Genomic DNA, 15,745 nt, shown 5'->3' on the forward strand with positions numbered 1-15,745 from the left:
TATTATTTGAATAAGAAAAAATTATTAGAAGCTAAAAAACACATCTTTTTAAAGGGGGGGGGGGGGCAATGATTATGGAGGGCACTGTATTTCTTTCAACAGCTATCCCTCTAGGTAATGAAATGAAAAACTGATTTGTTCAGTGGGCGGTTGACTCGTACTGGGTATGAGGAAGTACAGCAGATTTACGGTCAGCGTGGACTCAAATTTTGACCTATTTAAAAACATACTTTCAAAATGTGACAAAATCTGAAGAAGAATTCCCTCAGTTATTAGATTTCTAACTTAGATATAACAGGTTTAGAATTGTATTTTTTTAATTGCTTTGTTACTAGTTCTGAAGTGTTTAGTGAATGGACTTGTGAAACTCGTTGGATTCGGTACCTTAAGCAAGGTTAAGAAACAGTGATTTAGACAATAATAATCTCAAATCCATTGTAAAAATTAAGGAATCAATGAATGAAATTTGTACAATACTGCCCATACTTAGCTAGTAAGTAAGACTTGAAAGAAAATAACCCTGACAGCGTGAAACTCAGATTACACCAGATTGGTGCATAAAAATTATAGCTTGAATAAATAAATAAACTAGCTGAGCAGTCTAATATAGTGGACCTCCGCTAAGCAGCTCTTGAACACAAACGGAACCGAACCTATTGAGGTAATGATACAAAAAAAAAAAAGATTAAATTACTCATCCTTTATGACCCTACGTAGCCCGCCATACGCCAGCATCCGATTAAAATGAAGTATTCCATCCGAACCGGCTAACTTTCTCGCTCATCCACCAAATGTCGACCATGAATCAAGCCACTTACTCATAATTGGAAACATTAGTGTGGGAAAACAACAACAACATGCTTTCCACCTGACTATTTAGCTCTCTATCTATAATTCCATAATTCCCCAGCTCCACATGTGCTAATGTTTAGATTAGCGTTCATTAATTTGCGCTATTGGCCATTTGGTGACTACTCAATCTAATTTAGGGATGAAAGACATCATCTTTACGCTCAGCTGTTCTATTATTAGCAAAATCGCATTATTTTCAAATCATGTTATGTTATTACAGGACATCGTATGCTAATTTGTATGCTAAAGCATTTACCTGTTTGCCACCAAGTGTCCACCACAGGACAGCGCCCTTCACCCACAACAGTGTGGTACCACTCCCACGCCTCTGTGTTGATTGGCTCGCCCACTGCACACATCATAATTGTTGTTAACGCCTTACTGGCCATTGACGGCGATTGACGTCTAATTCATTTAGAATAAAAGCGATCATCAACTGCGCTAAAACATAATCATTCCTACCGGATCCGAGCGTCTTGAGACTGGAACGGTCGTACTTGCGCACCCATTCGTCTCCGTACTTCAGAAGCAAGCGAATTGCCGTGGGGGCGCCGTAGAACTGATTAATTTTCAGTCTCTCCACCATCTCCCAGTAACGTCCTATGGAAACAACAACAGAAACTTCCAGGAATTTTTTTTGAAGCGTTGACAGCTGTGTAACATGCTTCATCTGACATGTGAGCACACGCAAGCTAATTTTAGCTCATGTTGGTGTCTGGCTGAAAACAGTTACTCACACATTTAAGGCACTAGCAATTTCATGCTAGTCGTTTGCACTGTAGAAGCAACAAAAAGATAGCTATCATACCCGGGTCGGGATAAACGGGTGTGCTCTCAAACAGGACGCTAGTACCGCCATTAGCTAAAGGTCCGTACACGGCGTAACTGTGTCCGGTGATCCAACCGATGTCGGCCACGCAGCCAAACACGTCGCCGTCGTTGTAGTCGAAGACGTACTGGAACGGGATGGACAAAATGTAAGAAACTCAGCTGGTGTTCCACAAGGCTCTATGCTAAGGATATACATTTTTTTATCATTGTCTAGATAAATGTCAGAATTGCTTCCCGCTAGAGTTGTAATGAGTCCATATATTTTTTACAATATAGCCTACTCAACATCAGGGGTGCTGAAATACAGATTTTGAAAGGGCGGTAAATAATTTACTCATCTATTGACATTAAATCTGACAAGCATTTGAATGAATAACAATCATTTATATGATATGCGGTACTAACCAATGATATCTATGTCAAAAAGACATTTTCAATATTTAAAAAAGGAACTAGATTAGGCAGATAAATACAGTGCTTGCTCATCTTTGACTCATTAAGTGTTTCAAAAAGTTAAAAGAAAAAAAAAACACCTACTACAAAAACAACGGCGCCCTTAAAGGGACATCGACAGAAATAAAATAAATTTAAGCAATCTGGTGCGCACCAGAAACTATCTGGTAAACATTAGCATTATATAGCATTTAATTTAGTGAACTTTTGCTAAGCAAGTTAGCTAATGGTTGTAAACATTTGCATTATATAGCATTAAAGCAAGCGGACTTTTGCTATGCAAGTTAGACAGTTGCAACAATGCAACAATTGGCTAGCTTGCATAGCAAAAGTCCGCTAGCTTAAATGCTATATAATGCTAATGTTTACCAGATAGTTTCTGGTGCGCATTTAAATATGGATATCAAAATTGCGACTCACAGAACCATTTTTTGTGGCCCCCAATTTAACATAAAATGTTTGCGTTACTGTAGCCTGTGCTAAAATATAAATATTTGTATAAAAAAGGGAAAACATGTAGAAAATGAAAACATTACAAAATAAAAACAAATAAAAAATAAAACAAATTCTAATACATGTAAAATAACAAATAATAAATAATTAAAGAGTTTGGGACCCCTGCATTAGCATAATAATAACAAAATAAATAAATAAAACTATATTATACTGATGAATACTAGGATTGCTCAATTTACAATACAAGTCTTAGGGAGCTTTCACACTAGACCAAGAGACCAGGGTACGGTTGGAGAGCTACCTCACAGCAACACTTGCAAATGGGTTGTTGAACAGGTTTAGCATTCACACTGCGCCAATCGAACTTTCCGTGTGGCATCATGTGGATGAAAGGCGTACTTATGTATTGGACAAATAGAAGAGGAAATACCTCCCTCCTGGGAGGGGAGGGAGCGTTGAGCATCACAGTGTGGTGCTGTGAGACTACACGTAACCTAGCATAGCATAGAATGTCGCCTCTCGGCCAGCGGCGGGGTCACACCCCCTCGTCTCAATGCCGAGCGAACTCAAGAATATAAAAAACGCATAAGGGAATCGCATGTTACCCCATGTTACACAGGCGCACTATCGCTCTTACTTTCATGCCTTTTTGGACTGTCAAATTGTCGCCACTTCCAGGAGAGCGAGACTCACGAAACGGCTGCCCCGAGAGGCTCCGCCTGTATGCCACTGTCACACTCACATGGTACATTCAGCAAGAGCATGCAAAACACAACCGCCACAGTAGAACCCGATTCTGTGTATCAAATGCAACTGCTTCCAAGGATGGCCTGCATGTACCGTCACAACATCCCTGATCCAGTTGCATTCACAAGTGAAGTAAGGTGCGCTTAAAGCGGACCGAAACCCAAGATTTTTGAGCGGACCAGAGTTCGTTTGTATGGTTCGATCTAAAGTTTGGATGCATGTTCACTTTTACAAAACTAAGCGGACTATCTGAGAAAAAGAACTCTGGTCCGTTTAAAACGGACCAAACTGCGAGTGTGAAAGCGCCCTTACACAATTCCAAGTGTACCTAACATCTTACCTTATGTGTAAGCGAGGTGTACAAAAGGTACCCGGCTTGCGTGTGCACTAAACCTTTGGGCTTTCCAGTGCTCCCCGACGTGTAGAGCAGGAAAAGAACGTCCTCGCTGTCCATTGTGACCGGCTCGCACACGGTGTCCTCTGACATCATCTCCTAAAACAATCCCTTTAAGTCCAAGCTCATTTCAGTTAAAAGTGAATTGTCTCACCTCTTCCATGGCGACATCTTTGGGCGTCATGGCAACCGGCGCGTCAGTGCGCATGACGACAAACACCTGGCGCACAGTCGGACAGTTACGCACCGCCGCGTCCACAGTGGACTTCAAGGGTGTCACTTTGCCGCCTCGTACGCTTTCATTGACGGTGATTACTGTACTGGAGCGCGCTAAAAAAGATTTAAAGCTGTAATGTGAAGTAATTTCACAACATGCCAAATAGGGTCACAATTAAAGTAATTAAACATTGTCCAACAAATAAAGCATGAAAAAATAATTTATATGTTGTATATTTGACAAAATAATCGCGTTTCCGAAGTTCGAGCCTGAAAGGGGACGAACCCGGAAGTGATACGTCACACCGAGAACAGCGAAGGCAGCGCTCCATACGGCCGCCATACAAAGCCCTTCAAACAATGATTCACACCGATATAAGCAATAGATCGAGCGCAAGGGAGGAGATCCAAGTTTTTGAAGAGTTGGAGGAAGAAGAGGAGCTTGGAATTTTATGTTGGACCTAACATGTATGAGCCAGACGCTAATCAGGATGCAAACAATGTGCCTCGACTACCTGACATGGAATGGAGACAAGACCCATCGAGATTACAAGGTTGGTAAGATATATGCTGTTATTATTTTCATGATTTGAAGATGCAGGCATTTGCACATCATTTTATGTTTTTGTCTATCTGATGACATTGTTTAAAAAAATAATAATCAGACTGCATGTTCATTTTGGCAGATCCTGCAGCTCTCGTGCATATAAAATAATAATATAAAAACGGGGGGAAAGAAGGAGATGAGTCGTTGATGGCTTTCTCCACTTTATCGTGGCAACAATAAGAAAACAAAATAATAGCGGACTGCCGCCACATTCGACCGCGAAGTTTTGCTTCTCGCTCATCTCCGCCTCGCCTCGTACTACCAGCTACTACTACTTCCTGGGGCTATCGGCAGGAAGTGGCGTCTAATGGCGTGAGGAAATGTAGTCTTTTCACACAAGCGAACAGATTACAAAGCACCACTTCAGTGTTGTCCCAAGACTACATTTCCCATGATTCACTGCGGGACTTGAGCTGTCAACGTTCACATTTGACAGCATTCTGCCGCGGTCCTCCTCGCCAGCTGTTTGCTCGCCATTCACGCTCGTTTGCATTTGATCGCTAGTCTGATACACTCCCGCTTTTTCGGTGAGGTCTTTTGTGTTTATTCGTTATTGGATCGTTTTTGTTCACCACTGTAAATAAGAGCACTGAAGCAAGAAGGGGTAAGTCGCCATTTCTGTTCAACCCGTTTTCTCCTGTTTTTTTTTGCGTAAGAAGCTAGGTTAGTGGCTGTCTTTTCTTCGTTCTTTTTCATGATTAGGGTTTAGCTAGCGGTTGGGATTCAAGAGTAGATTCCTTTTGTTTGTTGTTTTGGCCTGGGCTTACCCTGAAGCCGCGCTTCATCTACATTTTGTACATATTCATTGCGAGTTTGATTGTTGTGTAAATTTTGTGCCACTTGTGAAATTGTGTGGCTCGTTTTATGTTACGCCCTTCGCGAGCCGTCCTTGGGACGTAACACTAGCGAAAACAACAACAACTATGCCACGACTATTGCCACGAGTTGGCTTTCGGCTAACGTCGCTAGCTTCTACAGTACATTCCACAACAGTTGGCACCTCTGCTTTGACAAAGTCATCAGTCATCTATCCAAAAATCACACTTACTTTCTGGCAAATCCTTGATCATAAGCAGACCGGTTAAGAAAGCAGGCGTCTTCGAAGTGTTTGCAGCAGAGAACACTACTCGATGATGGCGTGAAATTCATTCGCTTCGTGCGAACGAAAGATGTCCATTTACGTGCCCTGCTATCCTTTGGCCACTCATACAACTTTTCGTTTGAGTGAGAACAAAACATCGCCACACACCGCTGTGGCATCTTACCGAGAAGCAATGCAACAAACAATACTGTTCTATAGCGGACTTCCCTCGCACTTCCCGGTGTGACGTAATTTCCGAAGATTGCCGAAGAAAAGCATTTTCGTAGTCAAGGGCGTTGCTATGGGTTAAACAAAGAATCTGGAAGGGTTGCGTTAAAAAAAATAACGAAAATATGCTTATAAATGTTTAGCCATTGATATTATTCAAAAACATGGTTGGCCAACCTTACTTCACATTACTGCTTTAATTAAATTATCATTGAGGTTAGCTCACTAGCTGCTATTGACGGGGCTTGACGTCCGATTCATTTTGACCGGAAGGGGCGAATAAATTAAATTCGGCTCGCGTCGCCAGCGTAGGAACGGAATTGTTCGTAACCCGGGGACTAATTAGCGCAAAATATTGATCATGTCACCATAAAGAGGAGTTTAAAATACTTTACTGTAGAGATTTATAGCGACTCTGACCTGGAGTAACCTCTGGACTCAGTCAAGGCATGTGTGCCCTCATCGCTCTTATTTCCAACACATTGGCCCACATGCTTGGAAACGGGCTGCCAAAACTCCCTTATAAGTAGCTTTTGCGATCAAAACAGTTTTTTTTATTTAATTGGCATGAACATTTTTTTATTATTTCACAATCTCCACTTCCTAATAAGTACAGAGACGGGGTACTTTGACCATTTAGGCATATTAAGAAACTAATGCTAGCCTAGCATTGAGAAAACCTATAAATACGTCGTCATTCGAAGCTATGTACATAAAACATAATACGTTGCTCTTTGCCCTTTGCTGCGTTCAAACCCTTGAATTCACTCGGCCGTGGCCACAATAAAGGATTATCTTATCTTCCGAAACTGTCAAGGGAAGGAAATAGTGAGCTATTAAGTCCCTGAGGGGCCATTAAAACCACAGTTTTTCACCGCAAACACGTTGTTTCTGTAAGAATATAATTGTGAGTTTTGTTGAATATATTAATAGATTAATCGATTACTAAAATAATCAATAGCTGCAGCCCTGGCTAACAAAGTGGTATGAAAAAGTATTTGAACCTTTTGGAATTTCTCACATTTTTGTATAAAATCACCATCAAATGCGACCTGATCTTTGTCAAAATCACACAGATGTAAAAACAGTCTGCTTTAATCGAAACCACCCAAACATTTATAGGTTTTCGTATTTTAATGAGGGTAGTATGCAAACAATGACAGAAGGGGGAAAAATAAGTAAGTGAACCATCGCATGTAATATTTTGTGGCTCCCCCTTTGGCAGCAATAACTTCAACCAGACGCTTGCTGTAGCTGCAGATCAGTCTGGCACATGGATCAAGACTAACCTTGGCCCATTCTTCTCTACAAAACTGCTGTCGTTTTGTATTTGATTCCTGGGATGTCTGGCATGAATCACTGTCTTTAGGTCATGCCACAGCATCTCAATGGGGTTCAAGTCTGGACGTTGACTTGGCCACTCCAGAACGTGTATTTTGCTCTTCTGAAACCATTCTGAAGTTGATTTACTTCTGTGTTTTGGATCATTGTCTTGGTTGGCTACAACTGTCTGATAGACATTCTCAGGTTTTCCTGCAAAACATCCTTTTGAATTCATTCTTCCATTAATGATTGCAAGTTGTCCAGGCCCTGTGGGAGCAAAACGACCTCAAATCATGATGCTCCCTCCACCATGCTTCACACATGATGTTGTGTGTTACTCCCAAACAATTCAACTTTGGTTTCATCAGTCCAAAAAATACTTTGTCAAAACTCCTGTGGAGTGTCCAAGTACCTTTTCGCAAACATTTAATGAGCAACAATGTTTTTTTTTTAGACAGCAGTGGCTTCTTCCGTGCAGTCCTTCCATGAACAGCATTCTTGGCCATAGTTTGTTATATAATTGATGCCTGCACAGAGATATTTGACTGTGCCGATGATTTCTGTAAGTCTTTAGCGAACACACTAGGGTTCTTTTTCTAATCTAAACTTGGCCCATTCTTCTCTACAAAACTGCTGTAGTTCAGTCAGATTCCTGGGATTTCTGGCATGAATTGCTGTCTTTAGGTCATGCCACAGCATCTCAATGGGGTTCAAGTCTGGACTTTGACCTGGCCACTCTAGAACGTGTATTTTGTTCTTCGGAAACCATTCTGAAGTTGATTTACTTCTGTGTTTTTGATCATTGTCTTGCTGTCGCATCCATCCCCTTTTAGTTTCAACTGTTTGACAGATGGCATCAGGTTTTCCTGCAAAACTTTGAATTCATTCTTCCATTAATAATTGCAAGTTGTCCAGGCCCTGAGGGAGCAATACAACCCCAAATCATGATGCCCCCTCCACCATGCTTCACGGTGAGGATGAGGTGTTGATGTTGGTGAGCTGTTCCATTTTTCCTCCACACATGACGTTTTGTGTTACTCCCAAACAACTCAACTTTGGTTTCATCAGTCCATCAAATATTTTGCCAAAACTTCTGTGGAGGGTCCAAGTGCCTCTTTGCGAACATTAAGCAATGGCTTCCTCCGTGGAGTTCTCCCATTCTTGGCCATAGCTTTACATATAGTTGATGTGTGCACAAAGATATTGGACCGTGTCAGTGATTTCTGTAAGTCTTTAGCGAACACACTAGGGTTCTTTTTTACCTTTCTGAGTATTCAGCGCTGAACTTTTCGCGTCACCTTTGGTGGATGGCCACTCCTAGGGAGAGAAGCAACAGTGCCAAACTCTCTCCATTTGTAGACAACTTCTCTGACTGTCGATGGATGGACATCCAGACTTTTAGAAATGGTTTTGTATCCTTTCCGAGCTTTATATAAATCAACGATCCTTGATCGCAGGTCTTCAGTAAGCTTGAGAACGATAAACCGATACGACCAGATATCCAGTTTTACAGGCGAGAGATACAGCTGTATCGATAGTAAAGTTATCATTCGACAGTAATCAGACATTAAATATTCAATGAAGCGATAGTAGAGATAGAATTCGGCTATCGCGAGCACAAGAATCTGCTTCTAATGCATTGTTTAATATGATAATAATTTAGCTTTTACCTCACATGCTGCGCTTGTGTCATTCACCACACAGCGCACTTAGATAGTGACCGCCGTCGTGGTTGCCTCAACTTCCCATTCATTTCGGCAGAACCGCTAGAAGTCGCCGTCATTACCCGATCGTCACGGGCGTGTCATAACAACGCGAGAGCTAACAAAAGCACTGTAACGCACGCTCCATAGCGTTTTCTTCACAACCCAAAACGAAACTAGTAGTGGCAACGAAGCAACATCCTCGCCAGCGACGTGCAGCGATTGATTTTCAACGCACCCAGGAAAACAAAAGTTGCTCTTTGAAGTGACGAAGGCAGCCAGATCTGTTCGCACGGGACAGAGCTAGTGTGAAGCGGTACAGAGATCGTGAGTTTTTAATTCTGAAAAATAACCCACTACAATGGTCGAAAGGGCAGCACGATCTGCTGGAGATATTGTTTCCACGAAACGTAGTCTACTTTAACATGAACATGTGGATGAGTTGATCTTCCTCAAGAAAAATCTGCCCTTCAAAAGAGATATAGACAGTGATGAGGAATAAAAAAAATGTGAAAGCACAGGCATAAGTGAATGACTTTGCTGTGTATAAGGTTAAAGCAGTATTTCTCAAATAGTGGGGGCGCAGAGCGATGCCAGGGGTGGCGTGTGTGACCTCGGGGAACATGCTTTTTTTTTTTTTTTTTTGCCGTACTAGAATAAAGTGTACTTGCACATCCACTCAGTGGGTGGCAGTGGCGCTGTCATTTTCAAAGTGCGCGCAGTATTTTTGAAGTAAGCAAGAGCACTCAGCACACGGAAGAGACTCATGGAGAGCTGTGCGCTGTTTTCGAAAGCCATTTTCCAGCCGGACTCACGCAGCGACCCACTGTCTTCTCCGGTTCTCACGTGTCCACCCGAGAAGTGCCATTTTCGGCTTGGGATCGTCACGACGACCGCCCTCACCTAAGGTTATCCTTCGGCTGCCGAGAATGCGCTTTTTTCGGGCCGTTTGCCTTTTGGCTTTGACATTTAATACAGTGGTAGACGAGGAAAGACCACTGTTTACTGTGTCTAAAAATGGTTGTTTTTCAGCGAAAATGTGCCGAATATTGCCAACAATCGTCCCGCTTTGTCAGTGTTATATCAGTAAACCAGTGAGCATTGTTAGCATGATCAGTGCAAAATAACCCCACATCATTGCAAACTGGAGGTGATACAGGGAGCAGCGAAAATAAAAACTATCCTTTTGTCCAAAGCCACTTTTTTTTCTTCTTCTTCTATTCAGTTTTTTTTTTGGGGTCAAATTTTTTGGCATATTGTCCTCATGAGTTAATGTTTCTAATCAATTTGAATTTGTTATTATTTACTGATTTTATTTTTCAGTATCAAATGGTCAAAAATGTACCTTGAGTGTATTTTTAGTTTGGATGTGACTTTTTTTTTTTTTTTTTTTAATTCAGGCAAATTGATGCACGTTAAGTCTTTTCTGTTACAAACAAAATAATGTTAATAAAGTTATACTTTATAAGTTCATCTCTTATCTTCTCTAATAGAAAAAAAGGATACAATGTGAGGCAGAGGCGTACTTATAATAGTAATATCGTAGACAAATGATACTATTTACAGTGGCGGCAGAGTTTGGGGGGGCGCGAAACATTTATGTCTTCCTTGGGGGGGGGGCGTAACAAAATAATTGAGAAGCACTGGGTTAAAGTAATGATTATAGACCTGTCTGTCAAAAATGCCATGTTTTTATTCCCCCAGTTATACCAGTGGTAAAGCATAATTTATTATTTATTTATGATAACACTAACAGGTTTAATTCTTTTTTTCAAGAGCTGCTGCATATAATATTTTTTGCTTGTAAGATGTATACGTTGAAAGTTTGCACTTAAATTACTTACCTATTGTGTTCAAAACACCAGGAAATACAGTAATTAAATTACTGCACTTTATTGTTGTCTGTGACTGGAGTTTTATTCTATTATCAATCCCATCCAACAAAATGACGGTCATATAGTAAGCCTTATTTTTTTTTCTCATAAAAAAAATAAAACATAACATGACAAATTTCGTTGTTTAATTTTGCTATTAAAAAATGTGGTCTTTTTTTATATTTTTAAAATACTGTACGAACACACACAACAATTGTTTACTATTGTATCGTTTTCACTCTGTATCGAACCGTATTGTTCTTAAACTGTATCGAATCGTATCGAATCGCTCGGCCTAAAAAATGTATCGTTTTGTAATCGAATCGTAACCTGTGTATCTAGATACATATCGAATCGGCTTCATGCCAGAGATTCCCAACCCTAGTCTTCAGACAACTCTTTTGACCGAGCCATGATGCGCAACAGACAATGTTTCTCATCATGACATTTCTTACCAGGTGTGTGTTTTATAGTGGGCAGTGCAGCCTTAAACCACTCATCAGTGATTGGGCACACACCTGACTTCAATTGTTTGGTAAAAATTGGTTTCAATTGCTTTTTAAGTCTCCTTAGGCAGAGGGTTTACTTACTCTTTTTTTCTCTTCTGTCATTGTTTGCATGCTATCCTCATTAAAATATGAAAACCTAAAAATGTTTGGGTGGTTTAAGTTAAAGCAGACACTGTTTTTACATCTATGTGATTTTGACAAAGATCACATTTGACAGTGATTTTATGCAGAGATGTGAGAAATTCCTCAAGGTTCAGATACTTTTTCATACCACTGTAATTCACTGTTGCAGTAGATATTTGTATTTAAAAAAAAATACTTAAAGGGCTAAACTCATTAGTTGCCTTTGACAGTGATGAACTATTTTTAACATGGAGGACTGGCAGCGAATGACCTCCTAGTTTAAATGGATTGGACGTCAAGCACCATCAATGGCAGTGGGTTATTGAAGTATTAAAAAAAATTGAATGGCCATGCCAACTCACCGTCTCTAATTCGCTCGGCGAGAGCTTCAGCGCTGAACCCCGCAAACACTACGTTGTGCGCGGCGCCCACACGAGCGCAAGCTAGCATGGACGCTACGGCGAGCGGGCACGGCGGCATGTAGATGGTGACGCAGTCACCCTTCTTAACGCTGCGTCGCCTTAACAGGTTGCCAGCGCGACAGGTCATCTCCAGGAGCTCCCTGTTGGAAAATGCATAAATAGGATGGAGTATCGTAGAAACGAGAAGCCTACTTTTTTTGGACTGGTTTTGAGATTTTTGATGTGTTTTGGTCTTATCTTGACGAGTGCTGTTTACGCGACAACGGCAACAGGGGTGACAAGACCTGGGTGACCAAACATCCTCTTTTACCCGGATATGTCCACTTTTCACATCCTGTCCGTGGCGTCCGTCAGGGTTTTATAAATTCATGAGTAGTCACAGACCGGCTTTATAATGGTGTCAACTGTCAATTCTCATTCACAAATAAACCGTCACGACATGAGCTCACACGCTATCGGTATGTACACTTGCTAAACTTACTTTTCGGCAACTGATGACTTCTGTCGGAGTTTTGTACTTGTGTGCCGATGATTGTAAACTTTTATAGCAATGTTTGAGTTTTCCTCAGCTACTCGCTAATAGGGTAGCTGTCAGTGAGCTAAGCCACGCTAGGTAGTATGGGAAATGTAGTTTTAAACTGCTGCGTTTGGTAAAATGCTGGTTGAATCGTTTGTCAGTTTATTTCGGTTATTGTTTGCGTTCAATCTAGAACATTGAATGAGAATAACAATTGAGTGGGAATAACAATTTGTCAATGACAATTGTTGTGATAGTAATTTATAAAAATGTTTAGTTGTCACATAGCCTACTGTGTGTGTGTGTATTGAATGGACTACATTTCTATTGTATTATTATAATTATTCTATCACCAAATTATTATTATTTTATCACATACCAAATTTGGCAAGAAAATTGTTTTTTTTTTTCACACATAAGCCGCACTGACTATAAACCGCAGCTGTCCCCACTGTATTATGGGATATTTACACCAAAAGATATTAACTGGTAGCAATTTGACAGCGGAATCATACGACTGTCATAAAACCAAATGAACCACCGTGAAGCTTTGAACCAACTGGCTCCAAAGCTTCGTTGCTTCAAGAAGCTTCTTTCGGCCATCACTGCTCCCTTGGGCGAGACAGTCAACCTCTGCTCCCACCTTCTGTCAACACTGTTGTTGTCCAACATGCCTCCTAGCATGCATTGCAGCGCTACAGATTTAAATAACAATCAAAATTCATGTTCTGTGCTAATTATGTCTTCAGTTACTGTTCCAGTTGTTTCATTCATTGCTAGTTATAGTATTTGGTAACACTTTGACAGTGGCGCCATAAAACTGTCATTAGATAACCATAATCCAGCAAATTATCTTACATTTGAATGGATGTAAAAGATCCAAGCTGGATATAATTGGAGTTCGTGACATAAATTGACACTTAATGACATGTCATGAGCATTCAGTAATGCCCATGATTGTGTCATATCATGATTATGATAGTCTTATGACGCCGCTGTCAAATAAAATGTTACCTACTAACCCAAATAAATCAACAAATAAGCCGTACTGCACTATAAGCCACAGGATTCAAAATGCAGTGGCGCCTCTAGAAATTTTTCATAGGGGTGGCCAGATGGGGCCACTTAAAATCTTGGGGTGGCCAAAACTAAACCATAATTTCAGGTTTTAATTATATTATTGCAGTAAAAAGGTCAGGGGAAAACTATCAGAAAGACTTAAGGGCACGGCTACTGATATACTTTGGTGTATTGTGTAATATTTGATGTTACTAATGATTTAATGTGCATAGTCCATAACTGTCCAGTCAACATTTTGAGTTCCACAACAATTCTGTTTTATTGTGTTATGTACACATTAGGCATAAGGTGTACATTTAACTAGGGCTGTCAAAGGATGAAAATGTTTTAATCGAGTTAATCACAGCTTAAAAATGAATTAATCGTAATTAATCGCAATTCAAACCATCTCTAAAATATGCCATATTTTTCTGTGAATTATTGTTGGAATGGAAAGATAAGACGGATATATACATTCAACATACTGTACATAAGTACTGTATTTGTTTATTATAACAGTAAATCCACAAGATGGCATTAACTTTATTAACATTCTTTCTGTAAAAGGGATCCACAGATAGAAAGACTTATAATTCTTAAAGGATAAATGTGAGTTTGTATATTGTGACAAAATATTGCCATCTAGCGTATTTGTTGAGCTTTCAGTAAATGATACTGTAGCGACTTAACTGTTCTGGCCAAATGCATGACGGGAAGTGGTGCGACCATGACTGTGTGTGGTGGCTGCAAATGCTATATCTTCTCTGCGTTGGGTACACTATAGGGTGTTAAGAAAAAGATCGACTCCTGTCATTCTTCCCCATGTCGCTTCCCACAATATTGATAGTTGCTGTGGGAGAGATGACAAAGCTTTTGCCAATTAAAGCACAGCCCCAATGAATGCTTGTATCTACTCCACTCTGCCTCTTATCTCTGTATATAAGTAAAACGGCGCCATTGTAGGCTGTTTGCGGCAATGGGTAAATGAGCCGTACCGCGAATGCGTTAATTGCGATAAATATTTTCACGTGATTAATTTTAAAAAATTAATTACCGCCCGTTAATGTGATAAATTTGACAGCCCTACTTTTAACAATACAAAATAAATGCATTCATTTGGAAAGAAATGCATAACTGATGCTACAACAATCTAACGTGAACTGGCAAGCGGGGTGGCCAGTCGGGAGGCCAACCAATTTATAGGGGTGGCGCCACTGTCAAAATGGAAGGGAAAAAGTAGCGTCTTATAGTCCGAAATTACGGTAGGTAGAAAGTTTTCGGTCTTGTGCAGATGAGCGAGGTATTGCCTGTGTTGCGTTTAAGAACTGCTCGGATTTCTAGCGATCAGCCACCTTGCTGTCCGCGACAATGTGGACCCCAGCACGTCTACTGTACATCATTTGATTAGACATGCACAAGTTTTCTCCACACGTAATAGTCGTGCAAACGCGGAATTAAAATAAAGGCAAAACGCCGCTTTTGCGTGATTATGTAACATTGTTGCCGTGTAAACGTGGCCTCCGTCTTGGACAGTGACTGACCTGTAGGTGACCTTGACTTCCGATCCGGGCTCATCCCGCTCCCAGATGAGCGCCACCTTGTCCGGATTGCTGTGCGCATGACGATCCAGGCAATTTACTGCAGAGTAAACGTTGATTGGACTGATACAAGTTTTCCATGCAACGGATTGAAAAACTCCAGTGCTTATGCAACTGGTTATCCACAGGAAAGCTTTTTGCAGGATATGCTTTTTTTTTTTTTTTTTTTTTTTAAATGCTGACTTTAGTCTTTTTTTAAGTACTTTTAGACAAAAAAATATTATTTCTGAAAAGTTTTAGTATAGTTATTAGTTCTTGTAAAAAATTACTGTGCCAAGTTCCAACTCACCGGAGACATTGAGCTGCCCTCCCTGGAACCAGCGCACCTTGCCCCGCTCCATGTCATAGTCGAGAACGTCGCTAAACGGGGTGATCCATTCGAGCCGTCGCCGAGCCACGGCGGCCCAAAAACTCTCCGTCTGACTTATAGAAAATTCCTGGAGCCCTCCGTGGTCCCGCACGCCTAGAAAGCCCGCAGCCTCCGGCATGAACGCAGACGCCGCGTGGCTCTTCTTCCTCCTGCCGGCAACCGCACGCGATAAGCGGCGACCGACGCACGACGCGGCGGCTTTTACGCATCCGTGCGAGAGCCACATTTCGGCTTCGGAGTTGTGGAAAAAAATTCAAGCTAAATAGAAATATGGCGGTGAAGCATTCCCTCGCCGTACGTGGCTTTAGCTTATGGAAATAAGAGACTCTATAAGAAGAGGGTTGGACTTATTTTGCCTCAAGGGCGGTACAAGTGAACCCGA

The 15,745-nt window shown here is 41.0% G+C and overlaps 1 protein-coding gene across 1 annotated transcript in view; it reads right to left on the minus strand.

Annotated features, from left to right (window-relative positions):
• The window catches only part of acss1 (acyl-CoA synthetase short chain family member 1), a 26,186-nt gene extending 10,451 nt beyond the window's left edge, over positions 1 to 15,735 (minus strand). The window contains exons 1-8 of the mRNA XM_057822192.1: positions 15,283 to 15,735; positions 14,937 to 15,033; positions 11,760 to 11,959; positions 3,888 to 4,063; positions 3,680 to 3,832; positions 1,661 to 1,808; positions 1,315 to 1,452; positions 1,109 to 1,201 (exon numbers count right to left, since the gene is read on the minus strand). Coding sequence (XP_057678175.1) covers positions 1,109 to 1,201; positions 1,315 to 1,452; positions 1,661 to 1,808; positions 3,680 to 3,832; positions 3,888 to 4,063; positions 11,760 to 11,959; positions 14,937 to 15,033; positions 15,283 to 15,589 — 1,312 coding nt within the window. The 5' untranslated portion in view covers positions 15,590 to 15,735. The remainder of the gene's footprint in view (positions 1 to 1,108; positions 1,202 to 1,314; positions 1,453 to 1,660; positions 1,809 to 3,679; positions 3,833 to 3,887; positions 4,064 to 11,759; positions 11,960 to 14,936; positions 15,034 to 15,282) is intronic.
• Positions 15,736 to 15,745: the final 10 nt, after the last annotated feature.

The sequence above is a fragment of the Corythoichthys intestinalis genome, chromosome 19 (assembly GCF_030265065.1).
Source record: "Corythoichthys intestinalis isolate RoL2023-P3 chromosome 19, ASM3026506v1, whole genome shotgun sequence".
Taxonomy (NCBI): Eukaryota; Metazoa; Chordata; class Actinopteri; order Syngnathiformes; family Syngnathidae; genus Corythoichthys; species Corythoichthys intestinalis.